We start from the raw sequence: 18,235 nt of genomic DNA, 5'->3' as shown, positions 1-18,235 counted from the left end.
TGTAGAAAAACAACTCATAAAGTCTCCATTGTTTAAAGTTTAATGAGCCTTTTGGACTTCATTTCAACAGACACGTATCACAAATATTGGCAGGCATGAACTCGGAGGCAGCAGCCGATACAATATACATTTAAATAATACAAAACGCACGTTCATTCACACGTCTGCACATGCACACTGAGCACATACATGCGGAGGTAAACGGGGGGGTTTCATAAGGTGTGACTTTAGGACAGGACTATGGCGCTACTGTCTGATGGTTACATAAAAACTCATATTCCCAGTAGTACCCATCGCATTTAGGATGAATGGATTGAAAAATTATAAGGAATGTTTTCCCAGACCGAGTAGGAGCCCTGCTCATTTTTTAAGAAATCTAAACTTAAGGAGGATTGCACACTACTATGAAACTTGAGAACAAGCAACAGATGAAACATCTTCTAAAATATTTAGAGAAAAGGTCAGAATGGAGGCGGATCTGGGTAACGTTGGGTCCATGTTTACATCAGTGAAAGGAAAAAAAATACAGGAAAATAGCTGAGTCCTGAGTTATTCATTTTAAGGGCATTTCCACAGAACATGAGTGCAGGTAAGAAATTAGGAGTTGATCTGGGAAAATGTAACAAAGTCACTATTTGGATATGAAGTCAAACAGTTCTACTTCTGTATTTCCATCATTTGACAGACATTTCAGTAATCAGCACTAAGTGATGTTCCTTCTCTATATCTAAACCAAACATGGAAATGAATGGTGGGAAAGCTTTCCTTAATGACAACACACAAAAGCTGCTACAATACAAATGAGCTGATATGTAAATGTGACTCAGCATTAAATGTTGATGTTTACCAGAGCTACAGAGCTGAAAAAGCAACATCTATTCACAGAATCATTTTTAGGAAATTGACTGCAGTGTGTCTTCACTGTTGCGTTGCAGTGTTACGATCGATGTTGTGTTGGTTTTTGAATTTACTACCGGCTCTCCTGAGCAAAGGGGAAAACGGCCGGCATGAAAATATGACTATGGGTTCATGGCATCACAGTTTTTACATAAAAGTTATAATGTGCAGCACAATCCAATTGGTTTTATTGTCTTATATCTTACTGTCGCTAATGGATTGCTTACTGCAGCTTTAGAACAGCGTTACATTAGTAACAATGTTGGGTGAAGCTGTTTTAGTTCACACACCATCAGGGCCTGCATTTGGCAAAACCAGAGATATTTCCAACCACCCGAATTTGTCTTTTTTGTAAATGAGGGAAAAGTTTAATATCCTTCTTTCAGCCAGCTGATGGCAGTGCACAGCTACAGGTGGAGGAGGGACAGCAGTGCTGCATTATTCTATGTTTCATACAGTTGTGGAAACCGTTTGGTTACTCCACCATTTTCTTTGGCTTTCTGAGAAGGACTTTAATCTGCAGGAACAGTGTGATGGACAAACTGAAGCTGAAATAAAAAGTTAAGAGTTCTGGATCTAACACTTCTTTAGCATCTGATAACTGCAAAGGGTTAACACCGTTTGATAACAAAATAGAAGCATAAATAATTCACATATCATTTACAATACCTTCACAATTATAGCAGAATCCTCTAAATTAAAACAAACACGTTGTCCTGAAGCAAGAAAAAAAAAACAATCCAAAAGAAAACAGATTTTGTTCCTGGCTGTTTTTCCACATGTATTACTTAAATAAGAAGACTTTTGGCCTGAGTGGATAAATAATGGTCCTCTGTACCTAACATTCACAGTTAAACACAGCCTCAGTGTGCTCAACAACAAAGCCAATGGGGGAAAAAAAGCTGATCTTAATGTGCTTTAGGTGTTCCTGCTCCACAGACTCTGTCTACAGTAAACTCACATACACTCAAACTCAAAGCTACCCGCTGATCAAGCAACCCAATTTCTTCTGGCTACCACAGATGCGTCTCCCGAATCTCTGAGATGATGGTATTAGCTTTTTTAAGCGCCTGAGGGGAAAATAAACAAAACAGGCGAAAGAAGATGGTTAAATTGCTGACCTAAAAAAAAAGTATTTGGTGTTTGTTATTTATTCAAAAGCAGCATCCTTCAGTTTTACCTCGAGCATCTGAGCGACCTCGGTGCGCTGCTGCGCGGTTTCCTGTGACTCGATGAGCAGCTCCTGCAGCAGCGGCTGCTTATAGAGCTGACCCACCAGCTCGCTCTGCAGATGCTCCTTCACATGATTCACCAGGAAATGCATCACTGTCTTGGGCACGCTGCACACGCACACACACCCCCACACACAGAGCCAAGAAAGTTTCAAAAGTTAGAGAGTGACAATCAACAACAGCTGAATGGTGCGACCGACTCAGAGGGGCAGTGGGAGCCCTCTGGCGTTCTGGGTGTGTCCCAGTCAAATCGAACCTGTCTTGGATGCCTTTTCGAACAATCAGGAAGTAGCACTTGATGAGTCGCTGGATGACCTCGCAGTCCCGCTGCTCCTTCGCGCTCAGTTTGCGGGATGCGGGCATTGCCTGGCAGATAGGACGCGACGTGAAACTTTATGCCGCGCGCGATCAATTAAATCCTAAACGTTTCGTGCTTCTAATGATCCCATCACTCACCGTGTCAAGGAGGTTAATGGCTTGGCTTTTACTCGGACTGCCAAACCCCACGGCTGGAGTTCTCTCCTCACTAACCTTCTCGTTCTTCCACCGCTTCCCTCCATCAGTGGCGTCAGCCTGAGAGCAGGAATGCAACAAAGGCAATGGGCAAAAAAGCAATTTCACCGAGTGTGAATCTCACATCGTATAACGCTTGGATGTGAAACATACAGATTGCGGCTTCGTCGAGCGCAGCGCCTGCTGTTTGATTTGTCAGGATGAGTGAGAGACGTGAAGGTTTGCTGTAGGACACAAACAAACAAATTGTACCTGCTGACTGTTGACGGATGCCGAGACCTGCGCTGCATCTGTAAAGTCCGGATGCTTTGTGTTGATATAAGCGAGCTCTATGGCCACTAAATTGTGCACCTGACACACAAAAACAGAACAAAATGGCTCAAAATGTCAGTAAGATTTTGTTGTTTCCTATAATTAATAGAAGTCCACTAATCAATCAGACTGAGATCAGATTCTGGCAATTTTCCTCCTGATCAGCAGATCAAATACAGAGAATTCAGAATAATTTTTTGCAATATATTTTGTAAATGAGACCTTGGATCTCAATGAGTATGTAACTATGTAAATAAAGGTCAAACAAGAGAAAAAATCTGATATGAATTAGGTACAAATGTTTAGTTCCATATAGTTCCAATAGAAGCATATTGTACTTGCATTTTCAACTTAAAACCACAACTTTGGTCATAGACTGGCAGCCTACTGATTTCTCCTCCTGTTTTATTGTTCTTAGAGAAAGAAACCTGGAATTGGTAGGTCAAAAAGACAACTGGAAACTGATCTCAACCAAAAAAAAAGCTTTTTGTTGCCAGCAGTTAACCCAGAATTATAATAGTGAAGCTGCGGATTACCATCTCATTCGTGATTGGCAAGCGCTTCCTCAATAATCCAGTCACAACTTCCACAATGGAATCATGCAGTTTGGGAAATCGTAGAAGCTCCTTTAATACACACAGAGGCACACTCTAATTAAATAAACCACTGATGCATGAAAGTTGAAGTGGATAACATTCTCTTGACTAACCTGAGTGCTAAAGGAGGAGCAGTGCTGGATGATCCTCTGCAGCTCTTCATGAACCAGCTCGACGCAGCGCAGGCTGGGCTCCTCCAGACGCTTAATTTGCCTCTTTACCAGCAACTCGAAGGACACCTCGGGCACAAAAAGTGCAGGTCTTGGACCCTGCAGGGTAACAGCAGTACAATTATTTATCTGCTCTCCGCCCCGAAACGAAAAGAATGAACAGCCACAGACGCTCACCGTAGCGTTGCGGATGGCGGTGAGGATATCCAGATCGGTCAGTCCTCCCAGTGGGTCGATGGACTGCAGGGTGCGGCCGAAAGTCTCGTGGAATATGTAACAGATCCGAGCTCCACCGCAGCTGCAGGGGAGACGGGTTCAGCTGTGAGTGTGAGTTAGCTGTGATAATTGAGCCCAAATTAGATGCAGTCAACCCAAAAAATGAAGGTCAATATTTGCTCTCGACACGTTCAAGTGCATTAATCGCCTGCTGGTGAGAGAGCTGAAGAGCTGGACAGTCCCAAAAGAAGAAGCTTAAAACTCTTCAGTTTACACTCTGATGCACTCTGAAGGCGTAAGATCGCAATCCAGGGACCGGCCTCCTAACTTCTGCAAAAACTGCTAAAAACCTCTCCTTTTAACGCATGTCAATCATTTTATCAATGAGTGGTTAAAATAAGCTCTCATGTTGATACATTTCTTGTTTATTTAATCTCGTACTGCTCTAATATTTGCAGAGTTTAGTTGACACCATTCTCCTTAAAAAATAAAAAAGGCCTCCTATATTAAGATTCACATTCAGGAAATGTGAATCATGTAGCATTGCAATTAATTATTTTTTTAGTAACTGATTATTCTGACAATTCTGCATTCACTTCATTAAATATCTTGGACTTTTAATGCAACACTAGAAATACATGAAAAGAGGCGGATAAACATATAATTAGCTTGATTTTTTAAATAAAAAAATTAATTTAATTCACAAACTAAAGATTGTGTTGCCTAAAATGCAATCATATAGTTTTCCTTTAGTGTACTAGAACCATGTGAAGCTAAAACTGCCTCTTGAGGAGTTTTGGGTAAAACATATTTTCAGACAAAAGTGTTTTTATCTTAAATTCAATATATATATATATATATATATATATATATATATATATATATATATATATATATATACGTATATATATACGTATATATATATATATACACAGTATATTGTACAGTCTACACTGATCTGAATGTGTTTATTTTAAGCAAATGACATTTTTTTTAATGTGTTTACTCCAGTTAATGATTAATCAATTACATTAGTTAACGATTATTTCAATAAATGCCTACTCACAATTAAACCTTTTTTTTTCAACCCTTGTATCGTGCAGCAATCGCCTTGTCTGTATAGTTATGTTCACCCCATCAAGAGCTCATGAATAATTTTGACAACTATTTTATTAATTTAGTTATTCAGCTAGTCTGAATGTGAAAAAACAGAGTTTTTATAAGCATACTATTTTTCTCCTTGTTGGAGTTTTCAATGCTCAAATCCAGTCTTTTCCTTGACATTTTAAATGCACCACTGACACAGATGGCTTGTTTATTAAAGTCAAAAGTCTGTGTAGGAAAAACTATCCCCACCGGATCTGTGAGGCGCCTCGACAATAACAAACCCTGGATCACCAGTGAAGGAACTGCTTAAGATAAAATGAGGTTTCAGGAAGAGAGGCACGAAATTACTGAGAAGTGCACAAAAACAACCAAAAGTCCAGATTAGACAAGCAAGGAGGTATTCGGGTAAATGCCCAGGGGCAAGCTTCAGCAAACAATGTAAGAGATGTGATCAGGGATCAAGAAGAAAAGCAGGTTTCAAGCTGAAGGAGAATTACAATGATATAGGTCTGGACAGAGCCAGTGAACTGAATCTACTCTTCAGTGGGTCAGGTTCATGAACGAGCTCTGCCTTCTCCTCAAATGCCATCGATCCAATTTCCTGTTACACCTCAGCTAGTTACACCTTAGCCCCATCAACTGAACTACATTAAATTTTGTTAAAATTTTAAACGGGGAACCATGAATGTAGAATATTACATACTAACTTGAGGTTACCCCCATATGCACATTTTCTTTTTTAAAAACTGTGGTGTTTAGATAAAAATAAGCACATTATAAAAAAAGGTTTAAAACGTGTTTAATGTAAATGATTTTTAAAAAGTAAGTCTTCAACGCATACTTTTTTTGTTGATTTTTTTAACTGCAAGAATAGCTCGAGAAAGTCGATTCTGTAAAAATCACGCACATGTTTTGATTCTGATCAAAACATTTTCTTCGGTGTGGAAGCTGAAAGAGAGAGGAGGTACTCACAGCTCGGACGTTTGGATGTGCCTGGCTGTTCCCTCGATGGTGTTGCAATAATCACTGGCAAACTTGGTGACAATTTGCAGCAAAGTGGCGCTGTGATCCTCCACCGGCTGACCGTAGCTGTTGAGCTGTGCTTGGTACTGGGAACTCAGCACCGTCACCCTGGTTTTGAGGTCTGGCAGGCAGTCCCGGATGTGGTGCATGAGCAGCCTGCTGAGAGTTTTGGCCAGATAGCGTGAGCCGGCCCGCGAGGCGAGCGAGGGGTAGTGGCGCTGGAGGAAAGCCTGTTCGTCTTTCATCGAGTCCTGCAGGCTCTTCTGGGTGTTGATGTCATGCTGGCTCCTAGAAGGAGTAAGGAGGGACATCACTGATTAAGTCAAGTTTATTTGTGTAGCACATTTGACATTTTGTCAAATGCCAACATAAAGATCAACAAACAAATATCCATCAAATTTATTGATCAATGTTCAAGTTATTATGAGTCAAACACACTCTAAGCAGGTCTTGATGTAAAAAAACCCTCAATTTTCAGGAGTTTTCTGGAAATCTGTTCCAGATTAATGAATGATAGAAACTGAATGCTGCTTCTTCATAACCAAAAGATCACACATCTTTAACGCATTTTGATACTTAACCATTCAGTGATTTATAAGCCAACAGAGGTATTCTAATGTCTATTCTCTGAGCTACAGGGAGCAAATGTAAAGACTTTACATTTGCTTTACATTGCTGTAGTGATGTGCTCTATCTTCCTGGTTTTAGAGAGAATGAAAACAAAACAACACTATCAAACTTAAATTAATTAAATTCCAAACCTGTTTACCACCCCGATAATCCCAAGCCGGATGGGAATGACTCGACCCAGAAGGACTTCTAGAGCATCGGTTCCAGCGTCCATCAGGTCCAGTTTGCTAACAACAAGCAGTGTCCGACGACCTGACAGATAAAAAAAACAAAAACAAAAACAAAAAAACAACAGAAGTCAATATCACAGCTCACAGGCAGAGTAGTACAGAACATATCAAGACTGCAATGTATATAATAAAATAGAACATTTAAACTGATAGATAGCCTGATTTCCAATCACTGCACAGATTCCAAGAACAATCTAATAGCCTCTGAGAAGACATATATATGCACTACATCTACTGATCCATCAACTCTTCTAAATGCACTGAGGGCAACGCTTCTTTTTAAAGTAATTGCTGAAGGCCTGAACGTTAACAACTGTACACACTAACCACCTTAAAAACTGAAATCTTCCTGCATAGTTAATCATTTAAAAAGCACTCAATCCTGATTACTTGTGGATAGTATGAGCCATGAGAAAGAAAACAAGATGTCTTACCATCTGGATCAACCTCACGAGCCAGTTTCAGCGCATCGGAAGTGGCCAAGTCTGAGTTAGCCGGGGACACTGCAAGAATAAGGGAGTTTGGATTGGAGATGAAGGACAGGATCATTTCTTGGACTTGAGCTTCAATGTCTTCAGGTTGGTCCCCAACAGGAACCTGGAGTGGCCACAATAGAGAGTTGACATATGTTAAAATATTCAAAGCACACAAGACAAACTGAGGAGAGTTTCTGACTTCACTATAGGCATTTTATTAAGGAAAAACAAATGGCGGCTGAGTTTACCTTGGTGATTCCTGGTAAGTCAACCAGAGTCAAATTAAGAACATTGGGGGAAAAAATCTTCAGATTTATGGCTTCAGGACTGATTCCCTGGAAAACAAGGAATGTGTATCAAACAATAACAAAACAGAACTAGAAAATTTCGGAAGAAATTTAGCCGGGGCCTGCCAAGGCGCGGCCGTGGGGTTCGGGCCCGGAGTCGTCACGCCACAAATCGGCGTCGACGCTAAAGAACGCCGCGATGTGATCAGTGGCACGCGGAGAACCGCAAGAACGTTAAGCGAGGCGGACGTGCACCGTTCGGTACGATTTAAAATGTTGTCAAGGCTTTTATTTTGGAAGTTTTGTTAAACTTCATTTCAAAGGGCCAAACTAATCCCATGCGTAATAGTCCTTGGGTTAAAATAGTTATATAATGCTCAAAACACAAGTAGCTGATGTAAAAATATGCAAGGCTTTTATTTTGAAATTGTCAGTATGCTTCATTTTAAAGTTCCGAACTAATACCACGTGTAAGAGTGCTTCGGATGAAAAAGTCAAATAAAGCCAAAAAGAGCAATTACGTCATGTAAAAATATTCAAGGCTTTTATTTTGAAATTGTCAGTATGCTTCATTTTAAAGTTCCGAACTAATACCACGTGTAACAGTGCTTCGGATGAAAAAGTCAAATAAAGCCACAAAGAGCAATTACGTCATGTAAAAATATTCAAGGCTTTTATTTTGAAATTTTCAGTATGCTTCATTTCAAAGGGCCAAACTAATACCACGTGTAACAGTGCTTTGGATGAAAAAGTCAAATAAAGCCAAAAAGAGCAATTACATGATGTAAAAATATTCAAGGCTTTTATTTTGAAATTTTCAGTATGCTTCATTTTAAAGTTCTGAACTAATACCACGTGTAAGAGTGCTTTGGATGAAAAAGTCAAATAAAGCCAAAAAGAGCAATTACGTCATGTAAAAATATTCAAGGCTTTTATTTTGAAATATTTGTTAAGCTTCATTTCAAAGGGCCAAACTAATACCATGTGTAACAGTGCTTTGGATGAAAAGTCATATAGAACTACAGTGATGCGTATTTGTAGTACAAATCAGCAGCCAATAGCCTCTTGAGATCCGTTGCTATGGTAAATAATGGTCTCAGCAGGTGTGAGCTCTGAGCTCTGAGCTCTCAAACACACAAGTGTGTTTGAGCAAACACGTTTTACTGAAAAAAAGCATTGGAAACAAATCCTTCTTGTTCGGGAACCGTAATACATATTCGAAAAGCGTTTGGAGCGTATGACAGGCCTATGTGTCTTCTGCGATAGTCCCGAGATTCATATCTGTACCTCACTCAGAGCATTTACAGTGATGAGAGAAAGAAATGTTGTGCCCAGATCTGAACCGAGATCGGCTCTCACTCTAATTTGAGCAAAAATGAGAAACTTTGGGTCGCTTAGAGGCAAATTGTGGACAAACCGTAACTGGTACCGACGAGCCGTCTTCACTTTCGAAGAGATCACAGACGTATCTACAAAATGAAATTTGAATGGCATTTCTAGGTGAATTTGTGACGACACAGAAAATCCTCAAAAATAGGGTATTTCCAGGATTTTTCCCATTGACTTATAATGGGGTTTTTTTCGTAGTTTTTTGCGAATTATGTCGCCACGTTAAGCCCAAATCCCACCAAAAGTAATAGCTGGAATGGCGTGAATTTTCTGCACGTTTTGATACCTCATTTGTAGGTGTGCACCCAGCAGTACGAGCCGCATTAATGGTTACGGAAGAAAAATAAAGAAGAAGAAAGAAACACTTTCTCCGACAATAGTAATAGGTTCCTGCCATTGCTTTGCATGGCAGGCCCCAAAAAGCAAATATTACTTTCTGATCCAATTTCAAGAAATCTTTATACCTTATTATCACCCGTGCCTCGGTTTGTCTCTGATTCAATCTCCTTACGGATTTCCTGAAAATCTGTAAAGATCTGCGAAATGTATGCCAGAAAAACATGTGTTATGCGTTTAACTTAACTTATGACACACAACCAAGGAAACGCTTACCTGACTGCAAAGAAAAGCATACCTGATTCTTGGAGTGCAAGAAAGTACCCCACTCTTCAGCTTTAATCCCTGAACAAAAAATGAGGTTCTTTTAACAGAATGCAAATAAGACAAAGCGTAGGTAAAAATATTTAAAAAAATAACACCAATGCGCTGTTTGAGTTGAATACTGCACAATGAGTGAAAGATGTAATAAAACATTGAATGAAGCTGAATACAGACAAGCCCATGCAGATTAAATATACAGAGACCTGGGTAGCTGTTTTGAGCATTTTGCTTAATCCCATTTCCTAAAAAAGTGGTGAAGAAGAAGAGGAAAAAAAGGCTTTATGTTAGAAAAGTGAAACTGAAGACGCACACGATATAAGCAGAAGTTCAAACAATACGTTAAAGAAAGAAGCACACATAAGCAAGTTTAAGCCGTCTCCATAACTTCACAGAAATGTCAGCCGTATCTCTTCAAGCTAATAGCTTCAGGCTATTACGGTAGTTCAGTTCAGGCATTTAAACTGAAAACAATTTTACTGACATAAAATAAGGAAGATTAATGCTTAGGTACCATTCTCAGATTTTAGTCTTTCCTTCAGAGGAGGGACATTAACCAGCTGCAAGACAAGGGGACGTCTTGTGACTATTCCTGATCCTCGAGGCAAGAAATCTCGTCCAACCAGGCTCTCCAACACTGAGCTTTTCCCACTGCTCTGTTGTAGGGAAAAAATGAGTGTAAATACATCCACATACACTGATACTCCTAAATTAATGTGTAACTCCTTGCCTTTGGAACTAAAAAGTACAATTTACCCGTGTATTAATCTCAGGATAAAAATAGCTGTTCTGTAAAGGCCTCAAACTTTTTGGGGGGGGGGACATTAGTGAACAAACAGCATGAAAAAGACAAAGACTCCTTTGTCTTTTTCATGCTGTTTGTTCACTAGAAAGGCTAGGAATAAAGTTCTGGACAGGTCTGTAGTAGAGTTAGCATATAAAACAAGATCCATAGCTATGAACAAGCCACAGAACCCTGTTCAATCAATCGGTCTACCATTTTAAATTCCAATAATACACACAGACTTGTGAGAAATTCAAGATGAATCAAAACTTCTCAAATGCACTTTAGAGTCCAAGGTTGTTTTTTCTCCAGCTACCTGCCCTGCAGAATAAACTGAAAAGGACACTTTAGTTTCTGATTACCCATTTTATTGACTAACCTGAGATCCAACCACAACTATTTGAGGAAGCTGTATGATTTCTGCCCCCACGGTCAGGAAGACCTCCTGCAGCCGGTTGATAGTGGGAATCAGAGTCTCCATCCTTCAAAAGGACTGGGAACTCTTCCTAATTTGAGAAAACCATGTTAGAAATAATAGAAAGTTCACCTGTATCATAAGTGCAAATGTCTGTGATTTTTATAATCTATATCTACAGCAAAAGCTGTATTTTGCCATCAATACAAAATTACAAAATACATTTTGAATAAAGTGAAAGGAACGGTTTGCTTCGCTCCAGGAAGAAGTGGTCCTGATGATGGGGGAGAAACGCCCCAATCCCAAACCGACAGCAATCCTCTCACGTTACACACAACCTAAGCCTTGATTTACAAATATAAAATCGGACTACATGTTGTAGGTAGCATAACGTACCCTCGGTATTATTACACTGCAACAAATGGTCGCAACACTGGCCGAAGGAGTCGATATTACGCTAACCCCAGCTGGCTAAAGGCAGGAAGTGTGTGATGAGCGATTTGCTAATGCTAGTTTAGCCGTCAAAACAGCCGTTGTTACCGCTTACCTTCCTGTAGTTTAAAAAATATTCTTTATTTATCCAACTTGTCGGGTTCTCATGCTTAATATAAAGAGCCGAGTGTCAAAAAAGAAACATTTTTCTTCGGACCGACATCCACAATCAGCAGTGAAATGAACAAACTGTCCCTCAACGTCAGAGGCGGTACCATAGAACTATTCATAAATATGATTGGTCAGAAAACTGACATCACGAGTTCTCCTGACGTGGGATTGGTTGGAAGAAAATTCAACCGCTACGTACCATCTTTTGAAATCCTTCTCTAAACATTTTTTAATTTTAAAAAAAGTATCTAACATTTATAAATGTTTTTGAAAATAAAAATTATTCCACATAGTTGTCCCCTATTATGACCTCTTCTAAGAGTCTTAAAATAATAAAAAAAATAAACAAAGACCAGCCCATAAATTAAGGTGAAAGATATTTTTTCAGTTTTAATGTTTGCAAACATATATATAAACAAATATATTTACAAATCATACAATGGTGAACAGTATATTATGGGATAAGACATGTTGCCCACAATTCTTGGAAAAAGATAAAAGTTATCACTCAAGACAATAATAAATACCCTCCTGTAGAAGTTAGTATGCCCGAGGAAATGTAGCAGCCAGAGATCATGTGAAAATAACAGCATAAATTATTCCATTGTATTCAGATCTTGTGTGATCAGGCTGTGAGTCATTAACACCCAACAATGATGAAGGCCAGAGGAAAAAAGGGCCACATCTTCTCATCCAAGTCCTTTTTATCTGGGCGGCTAAAAAAAAAAAACAGGAAAAAAGCCGAGATATTCAGCTGTCCATGTGATCACTCAGCTGGAGATCAGGCACACGCCAGGATATCCCTGAAATTCAACTGATCCTTTCCTTTCTCCCCGTCTAAACACTGTATCTTCAAGCACTGACAATAACTCAACAGAAAAACATCAGAAGAATTAAGTTATGAATGGTTAGTCCATGTAAGAGGTGTCCATGCTCTCGCCTTCAGGGTGAAGGAGTCTCCCCGCCAAGCGCTCAATATCATCGAGGCTGAGCTGTCGAAGTGAACGTTCATAATCCTTAAGGGAATAGAAGAGGGACAAATAAAGGTAACAGTGAGAAACAGAAGACAACATGATAACATACAGTACCTGAAGATATTGAAAATGTCATAAAAAAAAAAAATATCTTAGGAGGGAGCTTCAGATTAGAGTGATGGGAAGGAGGCTTTCCAACCTAATAGGCTTGGAAATCATCACAAAAGAAAAATGGTAAAAATTGAGTAGACATTTAAAATTATCAGCAATCCTAAAGAATTGTCATTGATTACTAAGAAGGGTCTAAATATTCAACATGCCATTATTTTATTAATTTATAAATCATTTTTTAAAAGGTTTTCTGGAACTTTATTCATTAGCAGCTGGACAGGAAGAAGGGCAGAGAGAGAAGGGGAAGACATGCTGGAAACGGCCTCTGGCTGGGAATCGAACCAGAGACTGTAGCCTATGCAAATGGCTCTTCAAGATTTTATTTTAAAATATATGACTTAGCATCGCTTTATTGTCATCCGCAAAACAGAAATATTTTCTTGGTGGAATAAAAATAATTTTAAACCTAAATATAACCTGAGTATGAATAATTTTGAGCAAGAATGTAGTTGATAAAAGTGTGAAAAAAAAAAAAGATTTGGTAAATATTTTTAAAATGGAATATTTATATATATATATATATCTATATATATATATATATTTTTTTTTTATGTTGATAAAAGTACATAATTTAAAATAAACATTTTCCTCATTTGGAACCCCTTTTTTGTCCACACAAAAAAACACACCAACTTTTAACGATCATTTTTCTATGAATATTAATCTTGCACTTCCACGTAAGATGGAATTGTAAGCTAAAGTTTTGAAAAGCATTTATCTTCTTAATATTGAATTTACATTCTGCAAATGAAGCTAAAGTCATGACCATGATCAATTAAAATTGTAGATTAATTTCTGGTACTTGCCGAGGAGCTGAAGGGGCACAGCTTTTAAAAGTGGATTTTTACATGATTCATATTATTACCTTCATAAGCTGTTCGTGAACTTTAGCTGCATCTGCTGGACTGAAGTGTCTGGCTAGTATAGTGGATACAATCTGCCACACTCCTCCCTGCGGGTTGCTGCTGCTGCCGCCTGCCATCCCCGGAGCTGCAGCCCTCTCCCCCACGGGACGAATGACAAGATTCAATTTAGCCTCAGGCCCAATGGAGTAATCGCTCAGTCTGTGCTCGTCTGAAAGAAATGTGACAATCCATTACCAAAACCTCAAACAAAAGGACGGTTGGATATATATCAATTGTGAGATGCTTGTGGGTAAATCTACCTGCAAGAGCTTTCCCTTTGTAGAGTAACCGCTGCTGGTTTGCAGGGATGTTCAGTCGTTCAGACACAAGCTCCTTCACCGTGGACACTTTCTCATCTTCGGTGACCTACAGGATCAACAGAGCAATGATTTAGTTGCAGCTTCGCACGATTCCCTTTTGGATCCATCATATCTTATTTGTCCGCCTTATTGCAGACGGTTACCCAGATACTGATCTCACGGCAAACAACTGAGCGACAGCTAAATAGCTGAAATTTATCTGATTCACAAGTGAGTGAAAATCTTTGCTTGGGTAAGAATACACAAGCATTTCATTTATCTGGACATGCAGCATAATAACAGTATGATTATCATCTGATTAAAAAAAAAAAAGTTCAAATATGATTAATATCACACTTCTGTTTTGACAATGGTGAATTGTAAAGGATTACAATGTCATGTTTAATTTTTAATGTTCATTTCTGGAATCTTATTCAAATTAATTCTTACTACTGTATTTTTTTTTTTACCTCTATGGATCTTTTTTACGTCTTCAAATTAAATTTCATGGAGGAAAGACCGAGGCCTACCATCCACCAAAACGTCATGCGACTAAAGCTGCATTACTCCAAAACATGCAGAATGAGCCGCACAGACGCACCAAACATCCAAATGATGTGACGCATCAGAAACTGGCTTTTCCTACTTCCCATCTCACTGAGAAACGCATCACTGGAAAGTTATGATCTCGTCTGCAGGCAATTTTACAGTTGGGCGTCTTTTCTGCAGTGTGTTCAAGAGCAACTTTGCAAATGTGAGGAGACGGGAATGCTTTCATTGCCACTGATTTTTAACACCAAGTTTTTGTGGAGGAGTCACTACTTGGAGGCAAAGGCTGAAAGAATAGAAGACGACAGTGAGAAAGGATGAAAGAAAACATCAAGCAACTCAGCAGTGAGATAACTACGAAATGATACAAATTGAGAGGGTGTCAAATACAGTATTTTACTGTATTTTGTCATGCAAACAATTTGGCTGTATGAAAATAAATAAGTCTGAATTTATGGCTCTGATGTAAAAAATCTTGATATTTTTCTTTATAAAAGTAACATTTGTTAATAGATAAATAATAACCTTCAGTCACAACATCTTGTAGCTTATAGCCAAAGTCTTTGTGCAAACTGGACATCTAACAAAAACATTAATGGGAATCATTAACTAGTAATAGACTTCTTTAACAAAATTCATATTTTGCCTTTTTTTATGAGATCATAGATTAAACTAGCAACATGAAATTTCAGCAGTGTTGGTTTGTGAAAATGTAAGTGACAGCCATCTGCTTGTGACAGTGTTTGTGATTCTGACTTGTTTTGTTCAAAAAAATCACTGGTATAACTATAACATTGCACAAAAATGTTCAGAAGGCTGATTTACAGCCTTTGCACATTTTTCAGAAATAACTGCTGCTGTGAACTCAAGACAAATGTGACATCTGGAACTGATTCTGGCTGCAGTTACGTCAGCTTGGAGCAAAAAATACGCCAAATAAATTCCTTCGTGAAAGAAGTCATATGGCAACCTTCTGAAGTTAGTAATTAGAAAGTCTGATGTGCATACACTAATCAGTTGTCAAATGTTTAATGACAATCAGAAGATATTCTGCACCGAAGAGCTTCTGTTCCTCAAAAATCATCTTTGCTTGAGCTGTTCCGCTCAGGTCGTCTAGGGTCAACACAGAGTCACGTTGTTGTTTGACATATGACCTGCCAAATCTGATTTTCAAAAAGAAAAATAGAAAAATGTTTGTCACTTCTAACAGAGGTAATAGTTTTGAGTAAAACACAAAATGTTATTACAAAATTATTCCCAATTAAAGTCCATGTACCGGTAAGTAACTTTTAGCAGATTTACTTCAACTAAAATAAAAGTTCAAAGTATCTCGCTTGATGCATTTAAAGACTGGAAATTGAGTTGTTGTTTTTTTTTTTTATCTTAATTAAATAATTCTCTGAACAGAGCAAATTAAAAGAAAATTGGACGATTCTAACCACTGGTTGATTGAGTCGTACAACTCTGCTCTTTTCACAATTAGTGCAGTTCAAAGTTCTGCAATCTCTTTTTGGGCGCTTAAACTACCAACTAATTCCTGGTTTATTAAATGTAGTTGCACATTTGTGAGACATTTATTCAAGGCAGAACAAAAACAAAAACACTGCATCCATATCATTCGATTGGAAGATGTTAAAAATGTTATCAACTCTTATTTGTGCTCCAATCTCTTGATTGGTGATGATGCCATTGTCTATGCTGTACTGCTAAAAACAAAGAGTTTTTCTTTCACTGTTGCTGGTTGCAGTTTTGAAAATTCCAGGTGATAGTGTAAAAGAAATGTAAAAAGCATATCCTTTGATAGATATTTTAAATGTTCAACCTTCAGTCAGCCACATGGTTGGAACTTATTTCTAAAGTTTTTAGTCCAACAAAATTGTTTGATTTACCAGAAGATAAGTAAAAAAAAATTTACATCACCCACTGTTAATATTTTAAAGTGTCTGTAGGCAAATAAATAGAAGTTCAAATGAGTGGATGCCTTATTAGCCTATGACAAGTTTAAATTATGTTCCAACATTGACATAATTTACAGGTCATTTTCAAGCTTTTTTACTTTTGAGGAAGTACCCTGAGCTTTGGACTGAATAAAGGGATACTAATTCTATAGCAGAACACTTCAAGATGGCTTTTTGAACTGTAATTGCCCACTCACATTTTTTAATTAGGCTGTTAATGTTTCTTACAAAGGTTTAATGTAAATTAAAGAACACTAACATTCCCCACAAGTTGTAACTGTCCTACTTTCAACCTAAACAAATTATCTTATTGAGATATTAATTGTTCCTATCTGACTATTATTTTTTTTGTGTGTGTGACATACCCAAGACTTCTCCAAAAATCCTAGCCCTGGTGGTGCTGAAAACAACAGCAGTATTTCGTTATTTAGTCCATTTCGTGGTTGTGCATTAATTTCCAGCATTATCCGCCTAAAATATGAGAGGAAAAAGACAACATCTATGTGCAATCTTGAGAAATCAGTCTGTGTTAATCTAACTTTTTAAGATGCTGGTGTCTTGCTGTTAGGTGTTACTTATATCGTGGCAAGAAAACTAAACTATTTACAGATAGACTCAGAAACTGTTCTTTAATTTAAAAAAAAGTATTCAAGAGTGCAGTCTATCCCCTTATCTTCTCTATTGGCCTGTAGAGAAAGGCTTTTAGAAAGTATGTTACAACAAGCTGCTAACGGGTTAGCTATCATGCTAACCATGAGAGACTTTTTATTTAGCCACCAACCGAGTTTACCTGCACCAAGCAGTGCATTTTAGGCAAATTTCACTGAAAACGTATCTATGGTTTACTTCAGTAAGATTAACATCAGCCTGTTAGTGAACCACTGCAGTTAGCTCACCTGGTTAGCCAATTGTGTGCATTAGCTGCGTGTAAGTTACCTGAACACTGCACTCCTTTCCTTGAAGCGGTTTCACGGTGAGGATCATTTTCTAACACCTCGAACAAATGAAACACAGCAGAAATATGTTGAAAGTTTAAATATTAAAACGTTCGTAGTAAGGTTTTTGATAGTTCGTAACAAAACTGCTGCTCCCTTTAACGGTGGCCCATCTTCTTCTCCAGCATCAGCAGCTCTCGGCGGACACTAGCGCCACCTTCTGGTTAAACCTAGTCATTCTCTGAATAGATATCACCAGTATACTGTACTGCAGTTTTTCTCGGTCGCTTTGGTGCACTTCTCAGAGCAGATTTGAAATTATTTAAACTGCTTGTTCATCTTCAAATCACTGTGTCACTTGTGCACATAAAAAGCAGTTTCTCATTCCTTTGAGAAAGTGGCAAATGCTTTGCATTCATTCAAGTGATTTTGTACAATTACAAATGCAATGTTTCTCAACATGTAATATGGGTCTCTGTTGAATAGTCTCAACCTCCACATTTAAGCATAAATTTGTCGTGTAAGTCTTACAGTAGGATAACAGTCTGTTATAAGTTACCATTTTTAAACCTGATGCATGGTATTTTCATAGAGCAGTGGGCAATGTTTTTACGATTTATACTGTAGTATAAATTTAAAAAATCAATCAATCAATCAATCAATCTATCTATCTATCTATCTATCTATCTATCTATCTATCTATCTATCTATCTATCTATCTATCTATCTATCTATCTATCTATCTATCTATCCATCCATCCATCCATCCATCCATCCATCCATCCATCCATCCATCCATCTATCTATCTATCTATCTATCTGCTTCTGGAGTTTCTCATAAAATAAAATGCCACACCAAAAAGGTTTTCTTCTAGAAGAGGCTTTATCAGGTGTGTGAAGGCAAGGC

At 38.2% G+C, this 18,235-nt stretch overlaps 2 protein-coding genes across 3 annotated transcripts; both read right to left on the bottom strand.

Moving 5' to 3' along the window:
* Positions 1–24: 24 nt before the first annotated feature.
* Positions 25–11,634, bottom strand: LOC116729505 (dynamin-1-like protein). 2 transcript variants are annotated; one of them, XM_032578118.1, is made up of 18 exons: positions 11,482–11,634; positions 10,899–11,025; positions 10,250–10,391; positions 9,942–9,980; positions 9,713–9,759; positions 9,543–9,614; positions 7,651–7,737; positions 7,361–7,523; positions 6,828–6,948; positions 6,016–6,354; positions 3,898–4,018; positions 3,664–3,819; positions 3,491–3,580; positions 2,895–2,993; positions 2,586–2,702; positions 2,386–2,495; positions 2,078–2,237; positions 25–1,967 (listed from the first exon to the last, which is right to left on the bottom strand). In XM_032578118.1, the coding sequence occupies exons 2-18, from the start codon at positions 10,998–11,000 to the stop codon at positions 1,911–1,913; spliced, it is 2,022 nt and encodes a 673-aa protein (XP_032434009.1). In that variant the 5' UTR covers positions 11,001–11,025; positions 11,482–11,634; the 3' UTR covers positions 25–1,910. The 2 variants fall into 2 exon arrangements, with proteins under 2 accessions (XP_032434009.1, XP_032434010.1); XM_032578119.1 differs by lacking the exon at positions 9,942–9,980.
* A 267-nt stretch (positions 11,635–11,901) lies between these two features.
* ubl4a (ubiquitin like 4A) lies at positions 11,902–17,531 on the bottom strand. Its single transcript, XM_032579532.1, has 4 exons — positions 17,330–17,531; positions 13,848–13,953; positions 13,548–13,756; positions 11,902–12,553 (listed from the first exon to the last, which is right to left on the bottom strand). Exons 1-4 carry the CDS (start codon positions 17,375–17,377, stop codon positions 12,446–12,448), a joined length of 471 nt encoding a protein of 156 aa, XP_032435423.1. The 5' UTR covers positions 17,378–17,531; the 3' UTR covers positions 11,902–12,445.
* Between the last annotated feature and the right edge of the window lie 704 nt (positions 17,532–18,235).

This window comes from Xiphophorus hellerii, chromosome 12 (assembly GCF_003331165.1).
Source record: "Xiphophorus hellerii strain 12219 chromosome 12, Xiphophorus_hellerii-4.1, whole genome shotgun sequence".
In the NCBI taxonomy this organism is placed as follows: Eukaryota; Metazoa; Chordata; class Actinopteri; order Cyprinodontiformes; family Poeciliidae; genus Xiphophorus; species Xiphophorus hellerii.
Note: the sequence above shows the minus strand (reverse complement) of the source record. Positions and strands in the feature narration are given on the sequence as shown.